The sequence below is a fragment of the Lampetra fluviatilis genome, chromosome 2 (genome assembly GCF_964198595.1).
Source record: "Lampetra fluviatilis chromosome 2, kcLamFluv1.1, whole genome shotgun sequence".
Lineage (NCBI taxonomy): Eukaryota > Metazoa > Chordata > Hyperoartia > Petromyzontiformes > Petromyzontidae > Lampetra > Lampetra fluviatilis.
Window position 1 is genome coordinate 19395450 of NC_136276.1, and position 12880 is coordinate 19408329.

At 45.5% G+C, this 12880-nt stretch overlaps 2 protein-coding genes across 2 annotated transcripts in view; one reads left to right on the forward strand and one right to left on the reverse strand.

Moving 5' to 3' along the window:
* LOC144943863 (ATP-dependent 6-phosphofructokinase, platelet type-like) overlaps nucleotides 1-12880 on the forward strand; it is a 339772-nt gene that overhangs the window by 170709 nt on the left and 156183 nt on the right. The window lies entirely within an intron of this gene.
* The window catches only part of LOC144937970 (Krueppel-like factor 6), a 66521-nt gene that overhangs the window by 16308 nt on the left and 37333 nt on the right, over nucleotides 1-12880 (reverse strand). The window contains exon 4 of the mRNA XM_078865630.1: nucleotides 215-338. Coding sequence (XP_078721756.1) covers nucleotides 215-338 — 124 coding nt within the window. The remainder of the gene's footprint in view (nucleotides 1-214; nucleotides 339-12880) is intronic.

The following is a 12880-nucleotide window of genomic DNA, read 5'->3' on the forward strand; positions in this document are numbered from 1 at the left end:
CTCCGTCCTCAGGTGGAACCGTCACAGCACGATAGCTGTATCAAGTGAGAGAATTTCCGAGAAAACAGTCCTTGTATATATACTGGTTGAGGGTGGGAGGAGCCAAGGTAGGCCCTGAATACGTGTCGTTTTTTTGCTTCCGTTTAGACGAAGTTAAAACAAGGGCGCCGCCCTCTGTGAAGGTGTTCGTGCGCGGACTCCGGCCCCGTCTCACCTGTCGCAGTGCGCGCACTTGAACGGCTTGGAGCCCGTGTGCTTGCGGTAGTGGCGCGTCAGCTCGTCGCTCCGTGCGAAGCGCCACTCGCACCCCTCCCACGAACACTTGTAGGGCTTCTCGCCTGCAGAGCACCAACAAGGCAGGGCATGGGAGATGTAGACTTGCAATTGGGAAAGGATAACAAAAAAAGGGTCACGCGGCTCAACCGTAGCGACTATGCAACCACGAGCGTTTACGTTCGCTCCAGAATAACATGGCAACAGTGGTGTGCACCGTCTTGTCATCGTGGTATTATCAAGAAGTACATGCCTTGACAGGAAACGTTGATTGTAATGTAAAGCATAATTAGTAGGGAAGAATTGTTATTCGTCAATGTTGAAATTGTGACATGTGTATGTTGAACTTCGTTTGCACCGTACGTAGTCGACCATGCTGATTGGAGGCACCGACCATGATCTGTGCCCCTCAAGCTGAAGATGGAACATAATTGAACTTTATATCAAACGCAATTGGGGTGATGGGTTACGATGTCAGTGGAAGTCCAGCAAAACATGTTCAAAAATATCCGTGACAATTGCAGATATCAGGGTGAGTAGATTGTGCTTATTTTTGTTTTCGTTTTAAATGTTGGAGACGATATTTTGTTTGCCCTACAAATGTAAGCATTTCCAGTACTTTTCATATTTCCAAATGGCATGAACGTAACATTTGATTGACGGAACACCATTTTATAAAAGTGTCCAAGTAATTCTTACAAAATTCCGCATGGTAAAGACAGTCCACGCTGTAAATAGGGATCAAATGACACGTATTGAAGTTGCTCATTGGGCATTACAAGATTTCTGTGAGTGTCATACTAAACGCATTCTTCAAAGTCGATCCATTTGCAGTGTTACTTGACAAGTATCTGACGAGTAATTTGGCCGTGGTAATTTCACTTATCCGTGTAATTGCCTGCATGATAGAAAATACACACGTGTCAATGTGCCATGTACACGCACTGCTTGATGAAGGGTCTTCCCATGCAGCGCGGACGCCAAGTTCTACAATATAATCACAGTAAAAGTCCCGGTTGACGTTACATAACCGTCGTAGCAACCCAAATGAGGCCTTCGCGACAGGCTGTGCCCGGGCGCACGCACCGACAGAATTCCACTTTGACAACACCTGCTGCACAGAATGGTGACTAACTCGCAATGCACTTCCAGTTAGCACGGTTGGCTACGTACGGTGAAAAAGAAGTTCAACATAACCAAACACTGTCATGTATTGCACTCGAAATCGTAGCTTGGTACAGTGAAACTCCTCTTATCCATGGCCCTGTTACCGAATCACCTATATTATTTCACAACCTATGGACTGATCTGCAAAACAAACGTGTCCTTGTCCATGGGTTGAGTTTTCTCCGTAAATTTGAGATACTTACGCGGGGAAAGGGAATCGCACAAAAGTGTCAATGGTGGGTGATGAATTCATCAGATTTTTCGTGGGGGTCTGCAGATAGGAGGACTTTGATCTATCCTCGGGAGACCAAGACGCCTGCCATGACGCGAAGACAAAGGACGTCCTCGATGCTCTGACAAGATAGGGGAGTTGACGGATGCCCAGACTTTCATCTCACTTGCATGACGGGATGCGGCGTATCAACTAAAAAATGAACAACATATGTTTTGTTATTTTACCAGGTAAAACCCACTGAGCTATATGGCTGTTTTCTTTTTTTCAAGAAGCGACCCTGCTACCACAACGAGAAGTGGCTTATTATCACGTGGTAATGCACAGCAGCCAAATACTCCAAACGCACGCTTCTAAATGTGGAGGGAAAAAGCGGAGGACCCGGAGAAAACTCCACGCGACCACGTGGAGAGTGAGAGAGAGACAGAGAGAGAACACGCAAACTACAAATATACAGCACAGGCGTCAGGGTCGGGATCGAAAATCCACGGCCTCCTGCGTACCAGGCGAGGGAGATGACATCTCACCACTGCGGCGTCACGTATCACGTTGCGCGGCTACTCTGTGCACCGTGAGGACGGAAACCGCGGAGATGGAGCGATGACGTCGGCTCCCGTGCAGGTGCTCGATGGATGAGAGGTGGCGGCAGCTTGAGGGGGAGGCCTTCATCCAGCAGTGAATTAACCATGGATGATGCAGGTCATGCGTGTGTGTATTTGTGTTCATATATGTACATGTGTTTTTGTCCTTTGTCAATCCACTGCTGGATGACTGCTTCACCTTGCCATATTGTAGTGGGGGTTGTTTGACCATACTTCACCATGCTGGTTAGTGTGGGATTGCAACACGGGCCAAGGGCACACGCCACGAGGTTAGCTATGGCTGGGATTCGAACTCAGGTGGCTGGGTTCATTGCATGGTGGGCTAACCACTGACCCACCACTCCACCGCCACGTGTGTATATGCCGGTTGCGCTTTTCTATGATATTATATAATTATATAATGTACGTGTATAGAGCGTGTACAAGTATGTCTACGGTGCTGGCGAGCGCGAGAGTGTTGACGCATGGGACGTTTAGCATGGGCGAGAATGTTCCAGGTCTCACACCGACAAAGTAGCCACTACCCCCTGCAGCAAGAACACGTGGTAGGCAGGCTTCTGGATCAGGTGCGTTAACCGTGCACAGATAGAGGAATGGAGCCAGCTGTGGGGACAAAATGAGTTCAAACCCGTTTTCTAAATGCTTCCACCGAAATGCTAGAATCCAATCGTGAGATGAAGCCTTATTCGTCTCTTATATATAAAAAAAGCGGTGAATAAACTGTATTAAAACATCTTCTTGGTTCTTTTGGTAAAGTCACGTAGAAGGGAAATGATAAAATAATAAAAATAAAACATTAAAATAATTCTCACGAGGTTACGGCCACAGCGTAAGCAGCCGTCCGCAGGGGAAGAACAGGTCTGTCGGGGAGACAGTGTCTGAACTTCTCCCCGACAGACCTGAATCCATGCAGTCACGAAAGCGTTAAATCGAAATGTATTAAAACAATTAAAGACTCATTGTCCTCCTATTGCACGCATTTAATTATTCAAGAGGACAGTCATTAACTAAACGGCCAGCAAATCACGCGAGAAAAGTGGATATACCAGAGGCTTCTGCCAAATGTAATGTGGCTTTTACCCTGGCCACATTGGGTCATGAAAGGCGATGAGAATGGGCGAGGTTAGGTAGACAGGGATTGGTCATTGGCCTCACCTGCAAATACTTTCAGCAAGTCGATTACGTGAAACACGAGTGCATCTCCAGACGCATCAGCTCCTCCTTCTGCACCTCTTGTCCTGCTATTTTGCTGCCGCGCTGTGCTTTTGGGAAGCAATTTCCAACTTCGCCAGACATTCGACGTGGGCAGAAACCATTTGTATCCAGTGGAAGCTCCTTTTACGTTAGAGGAGAGAGTGTCCACCATTTTGCACTCCTGGTTTGAGCAAGGTATCACGGAACATGTAAGCTTTGTGGTGCTGTTTGCGATAAAAAACACTTCGGATTAATATAAACGACCCCGCATGCCTCCTGTTTCACGTTTGGATTCCATCTGCTGCCAAAAGATGGACGTTTTTATTCCCTCGTAGTAGGCCTCGGCAAGGTAAGGTAAAAGTGTAAAAACAACGAGCCTACCTTTTACCCTACCCTTTACCCTTACCCCTTGGCATGTCGACACCTTTACCCTTTACCTTTACCCTTTTACCCGGTAAAAAGGGTACAATTACCTTACCTTGCCGAGGCCTACCTCGTAGAACGCCTTGCAAATTTCAACCCAAATCCAATGAATACGGCTTGGAAAAAATGTTCTGAAGATAGATATTTATATATTCCCCCCCACCCCCCGACCGTGACTCTCCACCAACACGTGTCGTCATATATCTGATATTAAGCAGTCAGGATGTCAGAAGAGTGGACTCGCAATGCAATCGGGAGTGCAGAGTTTAGCGGCGAGGTTAAGGGAAATGAGCATCAAGGGGAATGACAGCTGAGACGAGATCAATGAGTGCACGAAGAAGGGCAGTCTCTGTGGGGTGGCCTGTATGGATCCCAAATTGACCTGCATTCTGCCAATAACAATACCCACATTACTGAAGCACCGAAAAAGAAAAGGGGGCATACATTACTTGAGTATTCCAATTAATAATTTTGATTTTTTTTTTATGGACAGTTTGGAGCCGTACCCATAATGCAAAATAGACGTTATCGTTATTAGACCAAAGATGACGTCCACGTTGATGTACGCTGCCTCTGTTACTCCTGCTGTTATGGAGTGACTCATGCTGCCAGCTATGGCTGCAAAGTTTGGTCGTACATGTTATGTATAACGTTTATTGTTACATTTGAATCACAGTTCCTGTTACATTGTTTTTATAGCTTTATTTTGGTGCTTTCGAAAACGTTTTGGTTTAGCCATATTCGTTTGTTGTAGTACAGAGTTAGACTGATAACATTAATATAAATTGTCTTATGGTTGTAATGGTTTGACTTGCATACCACTGGGATTTCTGCACACAGCGTTGATATACGGTGCTTTTTCTGGAAGACTTTTCTGTTTTTTCCTGAAATTTTCTATTGCGCGTAGTCACTTTAAGATCTTCCCTGTTCATGTTTTTGTTTGTTGCGGTTGCACCCGAGTCAAGAGCCGCATGGCTCACAGGGCTACACCCAATAAATGAAACTGAAAAACTGAATACTGTCTTGGCCCCTATCCCCCTTCGTTCCGAGCGCGCCGATGGCAACGCACGTGGCGCGCACTCAACGGGGTTACGAGACGAAACCGCACGTCGCGTGATTAGCCTCTTCCCAGCACAGCCCTCCCTGCCCTCGTCTCGCTCACACACTCTCAGCTTGAGGCCGACACGCGTACGCGTGGCGCTCATTAGTCGCATTATCGGGCCTGCGAGCGCAACCGGGAGTGCAGATTATGCTGATTTACCCAAAGCCGTGCCGTCTACACCCCCCCCCTCCTCCAAACAACCCTTCTCTGTACTCAAGCCCAATTAAAGGGTGGCACATGCCATGGTCGTGGCCGACTGCCACAGATGTCTAAGTCGTAATCAAGGGAAAGAAAAGTTACAACTGGATGGCAATTAGCTTTTTGGTAAATAAGGGTGCAGATAAGGTGGAGTTGGGACATGCTGACCAATACCCACGTGGATTAAACGAGGAAATTAAATCCAACTTGTTTTGAAGAACCTCATTATTTTGCATCGTGCGATATTTTATATGGAGCCCTTGTTATTCCTAAAAGGTGCAGCTAGTTACCCATTCACATAATAGCTTTGTAGGCCACAGCAAAGCAGGCAGAATGTGAGCATTTTTACGACTCAGACTAGCGGATCGCGTTTGTACTTCTGCTGTCAATCACACTTTAATTGACGTGGGATTCACTCCACTGGGGCCATTTATGTAGAGTATTGTATACTGAATATATGAATGTTTTATCAAAGCTCGCTCCGGTTTAAACAACAAAAACATTGAATGTATAGATCATTCACAAATAAATAAAGCGGCGAGATAATACAGCATGTCGTGCAAGCGTGAACGAAAGCGGTGGAAAACAACGAAGACGGGAATCTTGGGTTCAGATGAGGCGCAGAGGAGACGAGGATTTGAGGACCCCTCCCACCCCCCCACCGGAGTGAGATGAAAAACATGGGTGAGGACAGTTCGCCTCGGGAGTGAAGGGCCTTCCACATCCATTATTTATCCTGCTGCCCCCATAGGACACGGGCAGCAGTGCATGTTGGGAGCGAGACACCACATGATCGGGTAGATCTAATTGTGAACCTCCCACAGGACAATCCATCAAGGCTTGTCATATCCAGGGACAGGCTGAAAAGCACAAACCCTCACAGGGCGACAGAGGTTGGGTTGGGTGGTTGGGTAGGTGGGTAGGGGGCTGCTGATAAGGCCAACGGCTAGCGTAGGGCTGGGTGGACCCTGCGCCAGGCTAAAACATTGAACGCTGTACAGTATTTGATTTGTTTTAATAATACATACATAAATGGTTGGCTCACAGCCAGGAGCAGTGGGGGGTGGGGATTATAAAGAAAAGAGTCGCTTCAATTTCCCAGTAGCAGACCGAGCAGTAAATTTCATCCATTAGGCAAGCCATAAATCTGTGTCCAATGCCTTAAAACGGAAATTTTCTTTTCAATTTTGTTTCCTTTCAAATTAATCTTAATACATATGCTCTGCAAAATGCGCTTGTCAAGACTAACCGTTTACGTTGCTCGCTGCATACGGCGGGAATTGCCTATTAAAATTTCATAACAATACAGTAACGTGCTGCGGTACAGTGTATGTGCTGTGGCACAGAGACTAATTTATACGTCACATTGTAAAAATTGTACGGCTAACATAAAATGGGTTTAGCTTCCAATAAAGTGACACTTACATTACTAAGATCGAGGCTGACGGTAAACATTCCTGTCCACGTGCATCGACTGTTTAATGTGGCAGACACACTTAAAACTCCGCAGAAGTTCCATTTGAAAATTGGAATTTTGGGCAGAAATCCTTTACTTCGGAAAGATGTTGCTTTTCTGTAATGTACCATTGACGCACACCGAATTCCCCGTTGACCAGTGCATGCAAAAGACAACTTCAACTACTTATCCATTTTAAGTATGCACACGTGTAGGGTATATTTAAGCGAGCCGTTTACTATGACCGAGCATAAAACTGGTTTGCAAAGCAACGTTTTTGGCGCACTGAACATCAATTTGTAAACGACAAAAGACTGGGACTTGAGTCTGCAGATTGGCATAAGACCATCTATCCCTCAGACAAATTAATGGCTTTATTTTTCTTGAAATCCATCAGCCTGTGGATCATCTTGACCAATGCTTTACAGGCCGTATTTATTAAAGTAGACAAAGGTCTGGGCTCTCCCGAGTCTCATCTTCGGTCAACCTTCATCAACGGATGATGCCTAGTTGCCAGATAAGGGCCTACATGAAAACTATGGGACCCATTCAGAGAAAGAAACACCCTCCCCCAAAACAACTTCGGTATGCGTGGTCGTGGAGGATTGCGGGTGACAACGATAAGAGGAAAATACGTTGGTACCTGTAAAAACAAAAGAGTCCCTCACAGCCTTCTCAACTTCCCGCACCAAAATTTGACAGCAACATTTTGTCGCAGCGGTGCAACTCTGGACCAGTTTCAACTTATCAGCACAAGTTCAAGCATATTGGACGAAATGCTTCTGGGTTGCCAGATGCCACAGACAACACCGCTCAACGTAAACTGAACGGGGCTGTTCAGTGCCAAGTAACGATACAAACCATCACGGGAGGACGATGGGTAACAAGTGGGTAAGGAGCAGTGGCGGCTCCTGCAAAATCTCTCAGGGGGGGCAAATGTCTGGATGATTGATAAGGATAAGGTCCACCCATGCAATGGATAAATTAACAGCTTAAGCATGTAAAGGCAACTTCACTTCTTTAATATTAATGAAAAATAAAGTGACTCTTACAATACATCTTGTTTGTTTCTATACTCACTATTAAAACAAACCACTCCAGTTTCTTTTATTAAAGATTCCACTAGGTGGCGACAAATTATTTTGTTGGATGAAACGTGCTTACGTATGATGACGTAAGCACGTATGATGACGTAAGCACGTTAGGGCGAGCCCTCCCGGAAGCCATAGAGAATGCATTGCAGCGCCCCCGTTCGAAAAAAAACATATTTGAATGTAAGTCTATGGGACCACTCGGGGCGATTCTCAGCTGGAGGGAAATCGCCCAAAAAGAGGCGGTACTCCACAGAACGTAGCATGACGCTGATTGGACTATATCCAGAGGCACAGTGACGGCTAGCGTGACTCTGTGGTTGAATGACATTGGTGGTGCGTCGCCCAATCGCCCGAATGAAGAAACCGCCCCTGGTAAGGAGTACGGGCCAGACTGGCTCAGTTTGGGAAATGTATACGCACCTATTTCTTACTCATCGGCAGATGGCATACGTTGGTGGGCAATCTTAAGTAAATGCTGCTACAAACGCTGTATTGTGTACTGTACATGGAATGGCCGGTGTCCAATCTGCCCGAGGGAAATTAAAAACACCTTTGCATAATTGTAATCGATGGCTCCCTGCTATTACAAGAGGCATATCGTGCGGTGAGGTAAAGTTACACAAAAACTGTTGGAAAATAATATACTGATACGAGAAGTACATTTACATACTGTTATACAGATGAACCCGAACACTTTCTAAATGGTGTTACATGTTGACTGCTACATGGCTGAATTTCCATATGCACATCTATGGAAGTCAAAGTAATTTAGTACAAGCCTACCTGACAGTTCATATAATAAGTTTATTTCCAAACCCATGTTTCCTTTCAGTGTTGCAGCACTCATTATTTATTCCATTAAGTGCAGCGTTGTGATTTATTTAAATTACCCTTTAGAGAATGCAGCTGAACATACAAATTCCCACTTTATCTTATGAATTGCATTTCTCTGCTCACAGTTATTAACAAAATGGATGTCGCTGGTGCATTGTTCTTGTAATCTGCGAATTGCACCACTGGACGTCCGTCTGCACAATCCTCACTCCTGTAATTGCTGCCAATTCTTGTCTCGAAAAAGTCTCTTCCATCCACGATATCTCCAAATCTGCCGATTGATGCCCACCATTTCAACTGTGCCGCACAGACCGACAGACTTGAGTGGAGGTGGCGGGGAGGGGGGGGGTGAACACAAGGCGGCCGCTCGACGCGTTAAACACCGCTGCCGCCGGCGCAGGAGAAACATCGGTCAACCTGGATGCGCTTAAATTGCCTTCGCACGGGAGTCGGCAGGTCAAGGAGTCAACGCGCGGGAGTGGAGCCGCTGCTCGAGTGACTCTGACACGTGTGCGACCCGCGGTGAGACGCGCAGGCCACGGGAGCATCTCTCGCCGATCTGCCGGCGAGCGCCGTGGAGGACCTCGCCAGGGCTATAGACAAAAGCCGTGGATTATTATCCATTGCTGGCCATATCATCATCACAAGCCGTGGGTTATCCATTGCTGGCCATATGACCATCATCACAAGCCGTGGGTTATCCATTGCTGGCCATATCATCATCACAAGCCGTGGGTTATCCATTGCTGGCCATTTGACCATCATCACAAGCCATTGCTGGCCATATCATCATCACAAGCCGTGGGTTATCCATTGCTGGCCATATGACCATCATCACAAGCCGTGGGTTATCCATTGCTGGCCATATCATCATCACAAGCCGTGGGTTATCCATTGCTGGCCATATGACCATCATCACAAGCCATTGCTGGCCATATCATCATCACAAGCCGTGGGTTATCCATTGCTGGCCATATGACCATCATCACAAGCCGTGGGTTATCCATTGCTGGCCATATCATCATCACAAGCCGTGGGTTATCCATTGCTGGCCATTTGACCATCATCACAAGCCATGGGTTATCCATTGCTGGTCATATCATCACAAGGCGTGGGTTATCCATTGCTGGCTATATCATCATCACAAGCCGTGGGTTATCCATTGCTGGCTATATCATCATCACAAGTCATGGGTTATCCATTGCTGGTCATATCATCATCACAAGCCGTGGGTTATCCATTGCTGGCCATATCGTCATCACAAGCCGTGGGTTATTCATTGCTGGCCATATCATCATCACAAGCCGTGGGCTATCCATTGCTGGCCATATCACCATCATCATCCTCATCGCGAGCCGTGGCCTATTCTTTTTGGCCATATCATTGGCATCATTATGTGCCCAATACAACGGTGGTGGCTGGAGCGCAGCCTTTGATTGGTCAGTTACAAAGGCTCATGCCCAACAATGACACCCCTTTAAAAACATCAATTTGAAGCCACATTCTAATAAAATACAGCTCTCGTAGGTCATGATATACGCCACACATGCATTTGAAAATCATATCATACTCTGTATGAATCCTAATTCTTTTTTTACGTGAGCGAATAGCATGCAGTAAAAACCACCGTAAGTAATACAAATACAGCGCAGTGCTGGATGCTGTTCGTCATGATGATACAGTAATTATCACCGCCACAATTATCCTCTGCTCTCATTACCATTGTTACAGTATTGGTATATTATCATGCATAGTCATAATTGTTACTGTCATCATTATGCACTGTCATTGTGATTATAGTTATCGTCACCATCGCCAATTCCAGCATGATGAATTCTAGGCTTTGGCATAAAATAACAACATTCTTCATAATTTGAGAGCTGCTTTTTGGGTCATCGCAGTGCGACCTACGGAGGATTTAACTTTGGACTACAAAACCACTACAAACTGTGTTATTTACTTTCAACATACATCTTAGTTACCCACTGACTGATGATCAATGTCAGCCCTGCTACATCATTATGAGCCATGTTCTATCCACTGCTTAACAACGGCCACGGTCATCATCGCCCACAGTCGCGCAATGTGAATACAAATGAAGGCGAGAGATGGAGGCAGGTCTTGACTGCGGCCGACGTCGAAAATAAACATCTCACACCAGACCCGACCATCGAACCTCCCGGTTTTAACTTTCCACGCCGCCAGTGATCGACCATCAACCGAATCAGGACCGGGCAATACCGATGCGGCCAACTGATGCACGAATGGCGCATCGAAGATTCTGCCGTCTGCGAGATCGTGGCCACCAATCACAAGCCATCGGCCGCGTCGTAAACACTCCGCGATGCTGCTGTCTTCACCCCTTTAAAGGAGGAACGGACGAGACCCACTCTGCTTCTGAACACACAATTGAGTGGATAACAAATCTAAGATTACATCTTTAATCCGCTCCTTTTAAACCGTACGAAATAAGCAGACGCAATGGTAGACAATCCACCTCGCTAACTGCACATGGAAAAAAGAGCTTCATCACTCATCGGATTCCATCAGCACAATTCAATATTCTCATTCTGATGAGCTGAACCAACTGCTTCATCTCCGCAGTGGAAGTCCTCTCAAGCGAGCTCCTGCCTTTGGCTGCCACTCGTGCCGGTCGTATGGACCGCGAGCCATCATCCCCTATAAGCGACACGTCTTGCCCAAGCACGCTCTTCTAAACGGTCAATATGATGTATCTAACTTTCGCATTTGCTCTTTGATCCGCGTGTTCTCTCTCCGTCTGCCGGTGTGATTCCAAGCAGTCTAAATGCAGGGCCATAAATAATGCAACTTCGCCTTTTGCTTTGTTGAAACCAGGTTATCAATCTGCTTACCAATGCCAGTTACGCAGCAGAGCCTTTCAATCACTGGAAGCATATCCTGGCCAAGATTCACCCAGCAAATACACTCATTCCACTCTTCCGACCAGACTCCCTTAGTCAAAACGACCTTTAACCGTTCTCGAGCACACACCGCTCTTCTACGGATGTTGCTGTTGCAAACAAATCTCCGCTTCTTCTCCTCTGTACTGGCAGCAGTGAATTCACTCGATAAAGTTTAAGTTTCAGACATTTGTATTTGTGCATTTGTTTTTTTTTGGCAATCTGACTCAGGGCCATCAAATTTAGTGCACGTACCAACCATATCAAGTACCTTACTCTCAAGGATAAATAATTATGTAAATGTATTATTTAAAAGCTTGAATCTGAGATTTTTGCTCACTGCCACATGGATTTAAGGCAAAGCCACCTTTGACACCGCTCTAATTTTTTTGGTAGAAAATATTAATTACAGTATCCAGTACAGTAAAGTATATTGCACTATACTCATGCATGAGCATTAGTGCAGTACTGTACAAGTCCGGATAATGTGCAAGGCACTCTTTTCATCAGCTAAAATACGATTTTAATTTAAATCAAATACTGCACACTCCTGCAGCCACGTTGCATATTGTTCGGGTAAAATGTGTAGTCAATACAATAATGTACGGTGCTGTATTGCATTTCCTCCATGCGATACAGCTCCGTAGAGTATTTGAGCACGTTGCAACACAGAATAGGGAAACCAAAGAGGCGTCGTGATATCTCATAAATGCAGGAGTGTGTGTGCGTGAGTGTGCGTGCCTAGCCAATAAATCGTAATAAACTGGATGGTCTATTTAGCAGTGATTTAAATGGACAGCTATAATAGAGACCCAAATAGCCGATTAAACGTGCGCAATTTAAAGATTATAAATGAGGTTAAAACTGACGCTGTGGGGTTGATGTGTTTCCTCCGTAGGCTTGCCCAGTGATGCAGCAACCATTTGCAAATACGACTTGGACGTCTGTGAAAAAGAGCTTCATAGCTTATCGGATTCCTCCGATCTAAGTCAAGATTTTGATGGTGTAGTCTGCAGCGGTAGGTGGCCAAAAACAATAACAGATACAAGACTGGGTTGTAGTGCGGCATGATATGTGTTGCTCTGTTTGATTCTTTATAAATAACGTATGTAAAAATATGGACAATATAATTATTAAACGGGATTGTATGAATATAATTTCGATTATTTGATACCGAATTGCCTTGGAAGCTAACCCCCCTTTTCCTGAAGACTACCGCTTGTGTTGCGATCAAAAACGTCATAGTTTTTTTTTATAATTTTTTGTTATTTTCTTTCAACCTATCTACTTGACTTTACCAGAAGACCCAAGAATAGGAATTCCTGCAGTCACGAAAGCTTTAAGGCAAGTAATGAAATAATTTTCAAACATTGAAAATATTAAA